The sequence below is a fragment of the Dermochelys coriacea genome, chromosome 8, assembly GCF_009764565.3.
Source record: "Dermochelys coriacea isolate rDerCor1 chromosome 8, rDerCor1.pri.v4, whole genome shotgun sequence".
In the NCBI taxonomy this organism is placed as follows: Eukaryota; Metazoa; Chordata; order Testudines; family Dermochelyidae; genus Dermochelys; species Dermochelys coriacea.
Genome location: NC_050075.1, coordinates 90,012,058 through 90,029,509, shown reverse-complemented (window position 1 = coordinate 90,029,509; position 17,452 = coordinate 90,012,058). Strand labels below are relative to the sequence as shown.

General features: G+C 40.3%; 1 protein-coding gene across 2 annotated transcripts in view; it reads left to right on the top strand.

The window, feature by feature from the left end:
* LEPR (leptin receptor) overlaps positions 1–10,905 on the top strand; it is a 75,087-nt gene extending 64,182 nt beyond the window's left edge. The window contains exon 19 of one of the 2 annotated variants that reach the window (XM_038414790.2): positions 6,303–10,905. In XM_038414790.2, the coding sequence (XP_038270718.1) occupies positions 6,303–7,124 (822 nt within the window). In that variant the 3' untranslated portion in view covers positions 7,125–10,905. Of the gene's footprint in view, positions 1–969; positions 5,591–6,302 lie in introns of those variants that run through there. The other variant, XM_038414792.2, reaches the window with a different exon arrangement.
* The last annotated feature ends 6,547 nt before the right edge of the window (positions 10,906–17,452 follow it).

Below are 17,452 nucleotides of genomic sequence, written 5' to 3'. Positions count from 1 at the left end.
GGGTTTCGATAGTGATACTTTTTTTAATATGGATATATGTGTTTCACACACTTTCGTTCAGTTTAAAGTGTTAAACTGTTAAGAATTATCCAAATAATCAAACACAAGATCTTGAAGCCATGGAGAGTGGCAAAACACAGGAGTTTTCTTCAGCCGTAGAAAGCTGACAGTTGGATGTGGGCCAGAACCTCGGATCAAGACCTATTTTGAAATTCATGGGCAATCTTAGGGTATGTTTACACTGCACTGAAACCCTCGGTCTATGGACCCAGTGTTTCCAAGCCTGTGCTTGAGCATCCACGCTGCATTGTAATTGGGCTTACAGTTGCTGGACCCAGGTCTCACAGCCATGCTAATGCATTCACACTGCATTATGCAGACCTTCTGACTCTAGTCTGCAGCATGAGCTGCATCCACACTGCAAAAAAGATAGGGCTTGGATTCGAGTCAGAGCAGGACTTGGGCTCTGACCCACTCCTCCAGCAGCATGCCAGGACACAGGTCCTGTATGTTTGCTGACCTGAGTCACACTGATTTTTGTGTGGGTGGAAGTGGGGGCTAGGACTCAAAGTTGAGTCAAAGTTCAGACTTAGGGTTTAGTAGAATCATCTCGTGGCAGGATTTAGCTCTTAGTTGTATGACACCCTTTGAAGTCAGGGGGAGGAGAGGGCACATGTCCAAATTCTTTGCTGGTGCAAACTGGCTCAGCTACAATTGACCTGTGCCAATTTACAGACTTAAATGGACAGGCACCAGTTCAAACCAGCTGAGAATTTGTCCCTCTGTTCCAGAATTTGACACTTACTGTGTAGTCACTGAGATAGTAACTTAAAAATTTAGGATTATTATTTCATAAAGAAACTGCATCTAATGGACCATGACTGTTTGATTTTTTTCAGATATTTAATTTTCATTCCCAGTGAAGTTTTCTTTTCTCATCTTTTATTTTATTTCATTTCATTTAAACAGAGAATGGACATTCTTTGAAGTCTAATCATGATCACTTCCTGCTGAACCATTGTGCCAGCTCCCAGACTTCATATACAGAATTGTTAGAAGATTTTTCTGTTTACATTCAGAAGACAGGAAACACAGATACAATACATGATGATTGATTTAAAGATAGTCCTGGAAATAGTTTTGTTCAAAACTTAAGATGCCCATGGAAAATTAGGGACAATTGCCCTATTGCAGCTTAGAGCAGGGTTTGCTACACATCTAGGCAAAAATCTTGCTTTAAATCACATTTTTAGTAACCTGTTTATTAAGACTCTGACTTGCAGAGGGCTGAACACTTTCATCTCCTAGGCTTCAATAAGAGATGAGAGTGCCCAGCACCTATGAGGCTGGAGCCATAGAAGCAGAAATCAGAATGGTCTGAGATCAGCTAGTTAAGTGCAAGACTTGCCCAGTTATCATCTTAAAATATATTTTTAACAGAGTTATTGGTTCTTTAGCCCAAGAACTAGCCTGATTCTGATGCTGAACATCTTTGGGAATTTCCATTGACTTCAGGCATGTTGAGGAGGCCAAACCCAACATCTGGATGTGCACAGCACTCCCATAAAGGTCAATGGGAGCTGATCACATGCATCTGAGTGCAGAATTTAGTCCAAAGAATCTGCAGAAATAATTCAGAGTGTTCATTGCGCCTCAGTTTTCTCTGAGGAGCACCATTGTCCGTGTTGTGTTGTGTAGACAGGTACTTTACTCACTATCATTTAAACACAAAGCTATTATCACAGCCACTTTAATAATAGTGTCTGACATTAGTGTGTGTGTGTGTGTACGTACGTATAAATCTGTTGTTACCCTTAGTATGGCAACTTCTGCTTAGTATAATCTCCATTTAGCATTGTTTCCTGTTTATAGCTAACCTATTAAAGTCTTTTTGTTTTTTGTTTGAGGTGTTGCTGTATTGTTAGAATGCAAAATATATCATTTAATATTAAACAAAGTTCGCTGAAATATATAATACAGGGCCTGATCCAAATCTCCCTGAAGTCAGTGAGACTTTTTCCATTAGATCCATGGAGCGGTGGACTAGCATCACAGTGCTGCTATATTGACAAGGATGGCGAAAATGCCTTACAATTTTGAAAAGTATCAAATATGGCTGTAGGGCTTTGAACAAAGATTTGCATATTGCTGGAGGAATAAGCAGATGTGAGTGCTACTGTGAGAGTGTGAGTAGCACAGAGACCTTTTTATTTACTTAAGTTTCCTTTTCTATATATAGCTAAGTTAATTATCACCACTGCCCCAATTACTCACATGTTGGATCAGGGACTGTGGGCCTGATTCTCCTCCCACGCTGGTGTAAATCAGGAGTAAGTCCATTGAAATCAGTGAAGTTAGACTAATTTACAAACAGCCAAAGGAGAGTAAAGGATTTATACTCCCATGACATTATTCCATATTCTAAGCTAGCTAAGGAGAAAGAAGTTATGCATGTGACTATAAAGTGTTGTGACAAATTTCTGTCCTTGCCCCTGTGGGTCTCGCATTTCCTGGCAGATTTCACTAGCCTCAGAGGCTCACTGTGACCTTCCACGTAACCCTTCTCTCTCTAGAGACAAGGGTCACAGTCTACTGAGCCATTTTCATCATAAGCCAAGAGAGAGGTGAGGAGAAGTTATCCTTCCTTGCGCAGTCTCTGTTGTCTCCCAGGCTCAGTGATTAATCAGGGGGCAAAGCGGGGGGGAGCCCAGGCCCACGCCCTACTCCAGGCTCCCACCCAGGGACCCTAATAGTATCAGCTATGGTAGCTGACCTTTTAGAAACATGACATGTACAATTCCCTGGGCTACGTCCCCCACAGCTGCCCTCACTTCCTCAAGCTCCACTTCACCCTTACCTCAGGGCCTCCTTCCTTGTGCCTGATATGGTGTGTACTACTCAGCCTCTCCAACAGCACAACTTCCTCCCACAGCTCCTGACATGTACAGCCACCTGACTGACTGGGAGGCTTTTAACTAGTTTCAGCCAGCCCCTGATTGGCTTCAGGTGTCCCAATCAACCTAGCATTCTCCCTGCCTTCTAGAAAGTTCTTAATTGGCCCCAGATGTTTTAATTGACCTGGAGCAGCTGCCATTTCACTTATCCTGGTATCAGGGATTTGTTTAGCCTGGAGCTAATATATCTATCTCCCACTACTTTTCTATAGCCATCTGGCCTTGCCTCATCACAATGTATTGTGCTGAATGGGAAATTGAAGGGTCATGTGATCTTTGACAGCTTGTACTGCAATACAGTCTATATATTTAATGCATGCTTCCTTCATACACTTTATTAATCTTAATGAAAAATGGGCCACATGGGTATTTCTACAATGCAATAAAAGACTCATGGCATGTCTGCAGCTGGCCCAGGTCAGCTCACTTGGGCTCGCAAGCCTAGGGCTGTGGGGCTAAAAATTGCAGTTTAGGCATTGGGCAAAGGCTGGAGCCCAGGTTGAAACCTTGCAATGCAGGGGTGTCTCGGAGCCCAGGATCCAGCCTGAGAGGGAGACTGTCTACACTGCAACTTTTAGCCCTGCAGACCAAGCCCTATGAACCAGTCAATTCACCACACTCTAAGACTCGTTATTTTTATTGCAGTGTAGATGTACCCATACTGTCCTCAGATGAGCACCGTTGTGGCTGTCTGATTCCACGTGCATCCAAAGCCAGGGCCTATACTCCTTTGAAAATAGAAGGAATTTATGGAGCTGGGGCCCAGATGCTGCCTTCATTTATTTGAATGCAATTTCCAGTGGGAAAAATAAGTGTAGAACTTGTACTGTAACTCTCATTAGCTTTGATACCCATTGCCTGGATAAAACTTCCACATATCAGCACTAGAAACCTCTAACGTCCTTATGTCTGAAGCCATGTGTAACTCTTATTTTCTTTTGATACGTCTGTCAGAATGCAAGATTAACTAGATTCAATAATTGATTACTAATGTGTGTATTTGACATAGTATGTTCTGTGATTGATACTGCAAGGCTGTATTTATGGAGTATTAGTTTAACAAAATATTATCATTTTTAACCATTAATGCAGTACAGCATAGGATGGGTAAATCCCTGCGTTTGTACTGCAATCTTGCAAAAATGTACACACGTGCTTAATGTTAAGATCATGGGTGATCCCACTGATTTTCCAGTGAAATGACTCTTGTACTTAAGGATAAGGATGTGAATAAGTGTTTGCAGGATTGGGTCATAGGGGCTATTCCTGCAGACCTTACTTATCCAAAGCTCCAAATGATTTCCAAGGGAGATATGGCTGAGTAATGACTATGGCACTATCCCTGAAAAGATTTATGTACATGTTTAACTTTGCATAGTGTGAGTAGTCCCATTGACCTCAGTCGGATTATTCCCAGTGTGTAAAATTAAGCAGGACCTAAGGACTGCAGGATTGTGAGTGGAGCAGGTTTTGTAGTCTCCTTGTGTCTGGCAAATGAGTGTGAATTAAATTTTACTCTCTGCCACCTAAGGCCATGAGTATTCCCTTTTGGTTTCATAGAATTATGTTAACTGCTATAAAATATTTTGCGCAAATCATACGACACACATGTTGAGAACATATTTTACAGCAATATTTACACATATTACTCTGTCATTTACAGTATATTATAGTATTACATCTTTCTCAGGAGATTGTATATTCATTGTATTTATATATTCATCTAATATATTTTACTTAGTGATGTGTTTGATTCAGCAGAAAGTGACCTTTACTAATTGAAATGTCTATTTTAAAAAGTGGTATTTGATCATTTAATTTTTGATATTTGATAATACGTGATAGGCAGTATTCTTAATGTGATTCTGTAGAACTCATATCCAGAGTTATGCTAATGCTTCAGAGCATAAGTCAACCTTTAGTAATTGGTGGTCAGGAAGAAACATGCTTGCCGAGAGGTCCACAGCTGCCTACTGTGGGGTTTCTGCTTTGAAGTATCTTGTACTGGCCACTGCTGATGAGAGAATACTGGACTAAATGGACTATTGATCTGATTCATTACAACAGTTCCTACATTCCTACCTGGATTCATAGGTGATCTGCCTTAGGGAAGGATAAATTTCAGTAAGGGACATTCAATATGAATTAAAGACATTGCTTGGTATATGCATTGTAGCAACTGTCTGCAGCTCATTTCAGTAATCAGTTTGCTAATTTTAAATGTCATATTCACAGTACTTTTGAAGTCCATGAGAGTTCTGAGCATGCAAGCACTGCAGAAGCTATCCCAAATCAGCATTTAGGCTACAATTCAGCAAGGAACCAAAGCAAGTGTTGACATTTAAATGTGTGAGTAGTTTAAAAACATGCTTAAATACCTTGCTAAATCAGGGCTTAAATGCTATGGTGATGGCTATTCTAGGTTAAACGAACAGCCACGAGCCTAAGATAGATAAAATTGTACCATACCTTTTTATAATATACAACAGTCTAAGCATTTTGAAATATTCCTCATTACTTTGGAAGGTTTCCTGCTGTGATATAATATCTGTATGGTTTGTTAACATAAACACAATCTGTTGTTTTTAACTAATTGTTTTTTATTTGTCTTAATTAAACTCATCAGTGGGTATACACTTTAAAGTGAACTTTTCGTAGTAGTAAATAGGAAAGCTAGTGTCCTATTATCAATTTATACTGCGGTATATTTGAAATGTTTATATATATTTCACATCCTTTATGATATAGGATAGGATGCATTTCCCTAAAATGTGTGTGTGTGTGTGTGTGTGTGTGTGTGTAAATTTCAAACATGCAGTCCTTACTCACAGGTGAAGAGCTTAAAAAAATATTGGATGGCAGGATTTGACTCTAGATAGTATAATTGTAACAGGCTGGGTCATTTCAGTTGTTTGTAAATGATTTTGATTCATTTCTAATATGCCAAATTGTTCATGCAATTAAAATAAAATGCCAAAAAAATCCTGTAGCATATAAGGCTTTATCCTGCAAAGCACTAAAGTACTAGCTTCATTTTAAGGACATGAATAGCGCCATTGAAATTAATGGACTTTGCTGAATTAAGCCAGAATGCTCAACACCTTCCAGGAGCAACCCTTCCCTGCACATATAAGACACAGGCATGTGCTTGCTTTCTCTATCCCCAATTCCCCCCTTCAATACCCTGCCACATAGCAGACTTAGGTTTTGTTTGTTTTTCATCAATGTACTTTTTATATTAAAATATACCATACTAGTTTTCATCTGTGGCTCTTAAGTACAGTAACTTCATATTGAAATAAAGCTATTAACTGATAGATGAGCATTAAAATATGTCTTTTCTTCTAGCCTGAAACTTTTGAGCATCTTTTTATCAAGCATCCTGAAGCAATATCATTTGGGCCTCTTCTTCTGGAGCCAGAAATAGTTTTGGAAGACATCAATGTTGCTAAAGCATTAAAAAGTGAAGACAAGCAAGATTTATTAGCAGTTGATTCAATGTTCACAAAGATTCAAGACTCTGAGCATGACTCGGCTTGTTCTAGCAGCCATTTCAGTAACAGCCTTTCTGAGAGTTGCCATGATGACAAAGTCAGTGAAGGAATTACGAGACAGTCCAATATTAAGTATGCTACAATTATCAGTAATTGCAAATCAAGTGGGCTTTGTGAACAGCAAAAGAGTCTAAGTGGTTCATTTAATGGATGCTTCCTAGGTGAAGATTCCTTAGTTACAGATCCTTTCTCTAGGTCATGGGAGGTGGGAAATCAGGCATTTCTAATATTGCCTGATCAACATCCGTGCCAAGCCAGCAAAACGATATCCCTTTCTGTTGTTTCTTCTGAGGGCTTTTCAGAACCTTCAGACCATGATAACATTTTCAGTGATGGAGACAGTCCTGAGAGGAGCCTTTATTACTTAGGGCTAACATCAATTAAAAAGAATGAAAATGAAATTTTTTTAACAGAAAATTCTAGAGTGATGTGTCATCTTCACACACATGGTTTATTCAAAGACATGGGGTTTCTTCAGGATACTACTTCTGATTTAAATCCCTTTATCAAAAATAGCCTTAAATATGAAAACTCTGTTAAAACCTTTGTACCATACATGCCACAATTTCAGGCAACCACCATTAAGCTACAAGAGACAACAGAGACTAAAACTTAAGTCATAACAGCATAGTTCCATATATCTACCTGATTGCTACTGTTAGTATTTTTTTTAGAAGGGTCAATATCTTCCCCACCCACCTCTCCCCACAGGAAACTCTCAAGACTAGTGAACATGTAATGCCCACATTTTGAAGTTGGATGCCTGCGCCTACCTTTGACTGACATAAATCAGCACTTTGGCCCCACAGAATTCCACATAGTGGCCTAATTTAAAAACCTCAGATTAGGGCTTTCATTTCCTTATTTTGTTGTTTCAAGTATTTGGTACTTAATTAGCTATTTGTGGTGCCTACTCTACATGGTTCTCTGACAATGCCCTGTTGCAAACACTCAAATGAGAAAGTTGGTCTTGGAAGGTCCAATGACAAGGATTCCAAAGGTGGCATTTTATTTAAACTTATCTTTGTTAGGCCAGATGCTAGTCTAAGGCTTGTCTTGGGACAGGCCCTTGGCAGCATTATAACAGTCCTGGACCACAGGTGATTCCATCAAATGTGCATGGCTACCAAGCCCCTTCCCTTCTGGGAGAGAGGAGCCCATTGTAACTGAGGAACTGAGTGATGGCACTGAAGATGAAGTGCTTGCCCAACACCACACACAATAGCAGACTGCAGTCCCAGCACACAGTGCCAAAGGAGCCATCTGTCAACGGAACCACAACTCTCAGTAGAGGTAAGGATCCAGGCAGAGGCCAAACACCTCTAAAAAAGCTCTTTGAGAAGGCAGTGTTTTCTCTTCCCCAACTTCCACCTGCTGCAGCAGCAATGGGTTCAGGGTTATTGCAGGCCTAGGGCTGTAGTAGCCCATGCTTCCCCAGCTGGAGGGGGAAGATGAAAGCAGGCTGCACATAGGGAGCATGGCCTTCCTGATCTCTCCCCCTTGCACAAGCAGCTCTGTAGTGCCTAAATGCAAAGATGGAAAAAGTCTCCTTGTGGACAGTTCTGCACAGCAATTGTCTGTCCAAAGTAGAAGCCACTTGTTCAGCTACCTGGTGTGGTAACAAGGGGCCAGGCTTTCATGGTGCGGGGAGTGCACACGTGTCCGCTGTAATGGCCTGAGGTGTCTTGCTGGCCAGTGTGGAAAATGTTTACAGCACACATGCAAACCTCCAGAGCAGCCAGGCAAAAAAAAAAAAAAAAAGAAAAAGAAAGAAAAAGGAGGTGGCGGTGGGGTGGGGGAAGAATCAGTCACCGAATACAAACAAAAGGCAGAGCAGCAGCTGTACAATGCGCCCAGACAGTTAGCAGCTTGTGTAACTGTCCTGCTTGCTCACCTCTAGAATTGGCCCTGTGTGTACACACACCTGTCCGTACATGCGGAGAGTATGTTCACCATTTAGGAGTGAAGCACCCATCCCATTTATATAGTGCATATAGTATAAGGAGAGCTCATCATCATCTCAGGCTGATTTGATGAGAGCTCCCTCTCCAGTTTAAATACCTTTAAGTATAAAACAATGCTCCTATAGAAATCAGCACGTCCGTTAACGAAACTCATTTGTGCTGGGTAGAGTCATACACAAAGCCCCAGCATATTTATGACGAGTAACAGTGAGTATACGCTGGTTGTTTCAGTGAGGTCTACATTAAATTGAATATGTAAAAAAGACCGAGCTGGTAGCAATGATTACTTTTCTTTAAAGTATCCTTCAAGTATGGCATCCTTGGCATCCTTCAAGTAAATCCGTGACAGTGAGACGTTTACCAATATAGGGGGCGGGTTAGGCCTAGCTTCCCCCACACTGTCCCTGTTAAATAAAAATGAAGGCATCTACCATTGGGAGTGGATAATTACAGGGAAATTATGCCTGTTAATCAAGGGAAAGTGTGTTAAGTAGAACAACAGTATATAAAGCATTGCCAGAAATAAGAGAATGTATCAGTAGCTAGAGATATACATTTAGTGCAGTAAGTTAACAGGAATCAGACTTCTTGTGGAAGGCTTTATAGCCTCCCCGTTTTTTGCCGAGGCAAAATAGTGCATCCGGAAATAAAATGGGCACATTTTTGGAGGCCCCTTTTGAAAATGAGGCTCTAGTAGTGAAGGTACCACAATAAAGTACCACTTTTTCCAGTCCCATTTCATGAGACCCCATTATAGAAAAGCAATGTTAAGAAGCTAGTGTGTTCAAATGGCAATCAGGTAATGATTGGGAGCAAAAGGGTCTTTCCTATATTTTTAATCCTACAGGGATTAAGATTCTCTGTGGGAGCTCAGGCAAGTCACTTCACCTCTTTATGCCTCAGTGAACCCAGCTGAAAAACTGGGTAAGAAGTAGGGTCTCGGAGAAAACCAGATATTGCGTCTCATCTGAATTTTCTATGATAAATTACAAAACAAAATAAAAATCCAAACCTATTCTTAAATCAAATATGTATTTTCTAGTCTATAATGACTAATTATTTTTATATTGAGAATTTTTCAATTAATTATTTTGAAGAACTTCTAAACAGTATTCAAATATGTAAGGGTATTGAGTTTAGAAATTATTCTAAAATTTAATCTACCCAAAAGCAACGTATGTGATTTAAAAACAACAACAACAAAAACTTTATTTAACTAGGAACAATAGGAAATGCTATAGAGTAAAAGGGCTCTGAACAAATATTTTACATTTTCGAAGGTATCTACTGATTTTGGTTTCCATTTCTAGGTGCCTAACATGACACCTTAAAGGGTTCTTACGTTCACAGGTTGGGGTGCTTTGTGCTCTCTGAAAATCAAGTATCTCAGGTTGAGCACCCAAAATCGTTAGTTGCTTGAGAATTTAGGCAATCAAAGGCCTGTTGCAAAGTCCACTGAAGACAATGGAAAGACTGCTATTGACTGCAGTGGGCTTTTGGTCTTGCTCATTGACATGCCATAAGGATTGACTCTTATATGTGGTGTTAGACACTGGAATTTAAAGATAACATTAGTAAAATAAATGAAAAGTTCTTACTAACATCCATGTGAATATATCAGTCACCAGCTGCCCAGTTAGACAACACATGAAAAATGAAATTCATCCCTTCCTGCACAAATATCTGACCACATGGAATGTGGAGAATTCTCCAAGGTCTGGGAAGGATGGCATTTCATCACTTGAGTGGCAAGCAGACCTAGGTATTGCAATGCAGCCCTTCTGACTGCTATTCCTGCAAATCCTGTATCTTCCTTCATAGCTTCTGAAGGCCCCAGGCAGTGAAACCAGTATGGTTCTGCTATGCAGAGGGAGCCTTGCATGGGTTCTACACGCATCCCAGAGTACGGTGGAGCTTAGCTCTGAGGGGACTCCTTCTGTGTACCTGTGCAGCAGGATTTTAGGATGGGGGAGGGGAGGAGCAGTCGCAGAACTGGCAGAGCCCACAAGCCTTTTTTTCCTGTTAATCCAGGATGCTGAAATGTTCTGAACTGCTGCACCCTCAGCAGTGGATTAACTGTTACAGAGCAACTGTATCACCACTCCACGGCATGGGGGAAGGATCCTTTCCCACCCCAGGACCAAAAGAATCCCCTGCCACAAGCCAGGCTTCTCCGACTTGGTGCTGGAGGCAGAAGGGATTCAGTTCATTACGAAGACTGAAATAACAGACATTTGAAAAGATGGTGTATCTCATTGAGTTTCATTTTGTTTTAAACTCTGGGTATTGTTCAGATTTTTCATATTACCAAAACTAGCTGGTAGCTTTTGAAATAAATGAAGAGCTAACTGCAGTTTTGAAAATCCTGATGTTGATCACTGCTATAAGGCCCTGATGCAGCAAAAAGCTTAAGCACAGGTGAAACTTTACGCATGTGAGTAATCCCATTGACTTCAAAGAGGCTAAGGACTTTCCTGGATTGGAACCTAAATCAAAAGGGATTCTCCTTCTGGTTCTGTGAACATGTGTATCATAGAACAAGCAAGTTGAGACTTCTACCACTGATCTTGTTTGGGTCAGTATGAAATAACATGACTAGGTGTCACTGCCATGAAAAGTTCCAGTGTGGAATCATCACATCTTCCATATTGCCCTTCTCTCTACAGCCTCCTTAATTTCCCTCCCTGCAGTGCCTCTAAACACTGTGCCTTACCATTTATACGTTGCTTGGCTAATCCTGCCACCCAATGGCCAGTGTGCTCAAATCGAAGTGCAGGCTTGGAAGCATTTGGGGGGCCTAATTTTTCAGAAGCGGAGAGTGCCCACACTCCAGTTAAAGTCAATAGGTGCTTCAAGTACTTAGCGCCTCTGAAATTCCAGCCCTTAGCCTGGTGTGCCTTTTTATGGTCCCAGCCATCTTCCCCCTACACAACCATGCATAACAACTGGTCATCCTTTAAAAACCTAATTGCTTCAGTATTTGCAGAATTCTGTATGACTAGTGAAAGGAATACTGCAAATTCTGAGAGTGCCTCTATTTAATTAAGGGGGGAAAGGCAGGCTTGTATGGGCAGCCACTGTACAATTTATACAATTTTTAATCCCTTATTTTATGTGTTGCATCTCTTTTTTTGCTAAAGCAACCTCAAACCACCTCTAAATTCCTATATTTTTGATAGCTCAAAAGCAACTCTTTCCCTGACCTTGTGGAGTAAGGCAGGAGAAATTTCTACCATCCCATTTCACTACATGGCATCTTTAGCGTCATCTGTATAAAATATTAAATCCCACTCTTTATCTCTACACTCTTCTGTAAAAAGGCAACACCTGCATATCCTGGATCCACCATCTGCTCCCCGCTGTCTCTGTGCTCCGTTAATCCCCTGTAATTATTGCTAAGGTGAGCGGTGTGTGCTATTTCTTTCTTTGACAGTGAGGATTAAGAGTTGGCAGCGGTTATGTAATTCTTTTCTTGAAATTACTCTTAATGAGTCTCCTTCAATTTTTCCTCTTTCTGTTGTACTTTAACAGAAATTGGATAGCTGTCATATCATCTCAGATAATTGTTTTTAAATTCACCCTTTCTACATTAACAACAGCTTCACGACATTTAACATGCCTGGGGTTGGCAATGTCATTTTAAAAGTGACCAGAATCATTAGTGTCTATTAATTATAAGGATAAACAAGTAGATTTTATGCATAAGCAGATACAGTTACAAAGTAATTTTGGAAGGATGATTCACCACATTAGCTCAGAATTCAGAGAGCTGTAAAGGGAATGGCATAGAAATTCAATGGAGAGCCTACTGCTATTGTTTTCTTTGATGGTTGGTTTGTTTGTTTTTGCTTGATTCTCTGTGTTACACTCTATACAGGAATTCTGGACCAGTTAGCTGAATGATCACACATACAGTCTGTGAATCGGCAACTGGTAAATCCATATATAGGTCAATTGTAAATTTCAAATAGCTATTTGTTCTTGATCTCAGGGTGGAAGTTTGGTCATCAGTGATTTGGGGCCAGATTCACCTCTGTGTGAGCACAACTCCACTGAACAATGGAATTGCACCTGCTTATGACAGAAGTGAATTTGGACCTTGATCTTCTAAGTGCACATCTGTTGGCCCATACTCTAAATGCTGCGTTGAAATCATATTTGCAAGCATGTTTTGGGAGCAGGGGGGTTCTGGATCTCATTTGCATGTGCGACAATGGAACTTAAATACCCTATAAATATACATATATCTTAACATGGGTTCAGCAGCTGGGATAGGGACATATAGGAAACTGAAATCCTGTATTGGTTGCATTGGGCCAAATCTCTCGCCATGATTAAGTTTAAGGAGTAGCTGAAGTAACACCACACAGACGAGTATAAAATAGCTCTGTATTGAGCCAACCATGACCTGGTCCTTGAGGAGAAGTGGAGGGGATCATAGAATCACAGAAATGTAAGGCAGGAAGGGACCTCAAGAAGTCAAGTCCAGCTCCCTGAACTGAGGCAGGACCTAGTGAACTTAGACCATCCCTGACTGGTGTTTGTCAACCTATTCCTATAAACCTCCAGTGACATGGATTCCACAGCCTCCCTTGGAAGCCTATTCCAGTGCTTAATTACCCTTATAGTTAGAAAGTTTTTCCTACTATCTAACCTAAATCTCCCTTGCTGCAGATTAAGCCCCATTACTTCTTGTCCTAACTTCTGATCACCATCCTCTTTATAACAGTCCTTAATATATTTGAAGACTCTTATCACATCAGCCATCAGTGAGAGGATGTGTCCCCACCCAGATGTGAGGGGCCATGAAACTGACTGACACGGAAAAGAGACAAAATACTCAAGTAAATGTGTTTCCTACTCCATATTTCTCCTTCTGAGCAGAACTTCCTGGAGTCTGACCCCTCTTTCCTGCTAGCCTAGGGAAGTTACTGTAGGCCAAGGATAATAGGAAGATGGGGAGAAAGAGGTGATCAGGAAGAGGGAACCTGCCATCATCCTGTGGGGAACTGGGTGAATGGAGCAGGGAAGGAGGGTGGCTGAGGGAAAGAGTTCTTCTCTTCTGTCTTCTTCAACTTGATAACCTTCATCTTCATCCACTGGATGATAGTATCCCTCAGTCACCATATATGGATCTTGAGTAAGTGGACTCCTGAACTCCACCTCAGTAAAGAGATGGCTTAGCCCTAGGCAGCCATCTACATTCAGAGGTAAAAAAGAGTTCCCTCAGGATGAGTGGAAAAATCGTGACTGTGGAGCACAGGCTGCCGAGGTCCTGAGGGCACTACACCAAAGATGGATCATAGGCTATGACTTGGCCCAGAAAAAGTACAGCATGGGTACTGGCAGTCAAATACTTTCCTATCAATATACCTCACCTTTTGCTAAGAATAATTCAGATTTAAGTCCCTTCATTTGCCAATGCTGAGACTGCCAGTAAGATTACAAATTCTGTAGAGTGATTTTTGTGGTATGGTTACTTATCCACCATGAAAACATTTCAGTTTAAACTGCCTAGCAAGCAATTAGGAGGAACATATATGACTTCTGAAGTAAATAACTATAAATCTTAGAACTAAATGCTTGCAAATTAATTTTGAATAGCATTCAAGAGTTAGACCAGTTATGTTAAAAATATATGAATTAATCAAATGTGGTGTTATTGCAGTTATGGGTCATTTGCCCTTAAAGGTTAAATGTGCATTTTATTTTTGCTTGCAGTTGATGTTATAAGTAACAAGAATCTGTTAAAATAACAGGAAATTGCTTTTTCATGTATTCTGTATATTTGTGGCTTATTAGTCTGTTCAGTTTGAGTCATTGTTTTGTCTAATTATCCTTAACTTTGAACGTATGCAATAGAATGTTGGGGGAGGAGGGAGGGTTCCTGGCCAAAGCTGTGAATTAAATTTTTATGTGGCTTTCACTTTTGGAATATTTTCAGTTATTTAAGTAATTATTTCTCGCTTCTCAGAATGTAACTTTAAACAGTGCTTTATAACAATAGCAGAGTAATTTTGTATTTATTTTTGTGAATAAAATGTTTATTGGTGAAGTTATGTTTAAATACCTGTGTGCTTCCATATTTGTATGGTATCTCTGCTTAGCTTTTGGAACCAACAATTTCCAGGGGAAATAATCAAAGTATTCCATCCCATTTCTTTTTGCTGCTTGAGCACTGATGGTATTATTTAAATGGAAGAGAAGAGCCTTTAGAATTTTACTTTCACAGCTTGCACAACTCACTTAACTTTGAAAATGACAGAGGGCCGGAATTATATATAACACTACCAACGTATAATCTAATCCAGTGGCTGTGGATCACTTCTTAATGTATCCTCTCATGGACACCCAATCTTGAATCCTGTACTTCTTCTGTGGTAGCTATACTGCTTGGTTATAAAGAGAACATCACTAGATGGCAGAATTAAGGAAATACTATTTAAAGAAACAAAACAAAACCCTACCTGGCTTTATTACAATGGGTGAGGATGTTTGGTTACATCCTCTTGTTTCATATCTTCTGCTTTTAATTTCCTTTAACTGCGTGCAGGGTTTTACCAAATCTGTTATTGTCTTCTACTCCAATCACTATTCCAATCTCTCCAAGTCATTTTGCAGCTTTGTCCTAGCCTCCACTGTGTTCGCTACCTTTCCAGTTTTTGTGCCATCCACCAATTTGGTCAGGGATGAATTTACACCAAAGACACAAATCAGCTGTACTGGATGCAGAGAGCTGCTTGGATTTGTTTGATTTACCTCAGTTGCTCAAAATATTTTCCACAAACCTTTTAAAGAGCCCTGAACAATGCTACATCTAGTAGGAAGCAGCACTAGGTGAAGACCAATGGGTGCTTTCCCCAACTGAGAGAAGCACCTGGGAGTGCTCCATGAGTTAGCAGTGGTCGATGGACTGCAGTTTAAGAACTATGGCATAATCATACGCTCCCTGCAATGAAATCACCATATATTTTTCCATTGATGTAATATGAGACTCAGCACACATAGCTGCGGGATTATCAAAATGGGTTTGTTCGTGGCAACTGGGTAATATATTCTGCAATTCTTTAGTCCTTTAACCCCATACATAATTAGTTACCTCCCTAAAAGCTTAACTCAAATCAATATGTTTTGATCTCAGTGATGCAGAGCTGAAGAAATTGGCTTCTTGCCCAACTGGCTGATTCAATAAGAAATGTTATGAAGTGAAGATGCACATTGAGAAATAGAAACATTCTTTTCTCTGGTTTCAGAGTAGCAGCCGTGTTAGTCTGTATCCGCAAAAAGAAAAGGAGGACTTGTGGCACCTTAGAGACTAACAAATTTATTTGAGCATAAGCTTTCGTGAGCTACAGCTTACTTCATCGGGTGCATCTGATGAAGTGAGCTGTAGCTCACGAAAGCTTATGCTTAGATAAATTTGTTAGTCTCTAAGGTGCCACAAGTCCTCCTTTTCTTTGTGTATTCTTTTCTGAGTCTCAGATGGAGAAAAGTCCAGAGTCAAGCAGAGGTGACTACTCCAACATATGTCCATGTTTTATTCTCCAATGGTGCTAGTGGTCTTTATGTTCTGACCAAAAATGTTACCCCTCACTGTACAGGATTTTTCAAGTTATTCTTCACTCCTCCTTTTGAGAGGTTATCATATGGCTGCCATGTTTAGCCCACAGATGAAGTTAAAGTTAGAAATTCCTTTATAAAATGCTCAGGGCCAAATGGTGGCCGTCCCATGTGACACAGGGAACCCACTCTCACCTAGCGTATGGCCAACATTCTACGGTTCCCTGTCCTTAATCATGCCTAAAGGGCATGGCCAGATGAGGTGAGGAGTGACCATGGCTCCACCCCTGCTCCTTTGGTAAACTATGGAGGCCAATGCTATGGGGAGTATAGGCTGTACCTTTTTTAAAAGGTGTAGTATCTATTCTGAATATACCCCTACAGCACCCTTGGAAACATTTTTTCGTGCTTTTGCATTATGTAGGCACTATGGTTCCAACCAGCACTGCTCAGTTTTTCACCCCCTTGCCCCTCCAGTTGTGTCTCTGGCAAAACAAAAGCAGTATTTTTGTTGGGAAAAGCTTTGTATTTTTGTTTAAGCAAGTTGCTAAGGTCACAGAGAATTAAGCCCATGTCTTGATCCCCAGTCCCCTGATGTAAACAATATAAGAAAAGTATGTGGATAAATACCTCTTTATGCATCTCTTTCCTGAGTATTACAATCAAATAAGACCTCTCTCCCTCAGGCAGGCTCCTGTATTCCTGTGGTCCTTTTAAGAGAAGGCCAAGGTCCAAATACTGTTTTCAGTTCACATGTGCTACTCCACTGAAGTCAAAGAGGTTATGTGTGTATATCTGAGAGGCAGACTTGGCCTCACATGTACAATACATGCAGTATTCCTTAGGCACCAAGAAGATCTAAGCTGCTGGTGGCATGATAGCTCTAATCAAGAGTAGGTTTGCTTTGCCTTTTTGGCATTTGTCTTTTCATTTTAAAGTCTATGATAAGTATTCTACAATAGACATTACAAGGTTTTTTAATGTAATCTAACAAATGCATTTTTTTGGACAACCACTGAGCTATTTTTTCCTTTTCTCACATAGTAACACAAGTATAGGAGTTTAGTGCAATTATATATAAATGTGGCTAAACAAAATTACCCCTTGAGGGCTCATAATTGACCCTATGCATCCACTAAAGGGTCACTTAGGTGAACCTTGAACCTACACTCTTATTCATCTTGCCTTGTAACTGAAAACAAGCAGAAGACAGAATTCTACAGGAGAGAATATTTATAGCTCTAGTTAATCATTTTCTGACAAGCTTCTCCTATGTGTGTTTTATTATATTGCCATCTAGTGGCTGCTTAATTCACTATGTAGTGCACACTGTTCTGTGTGAAAGAAGAAACCCCCCTAGAGACAGTGTACAGTAATGTATTTCACATTTTGCAAAGCCAAACATTTCTTTTTGCTCATG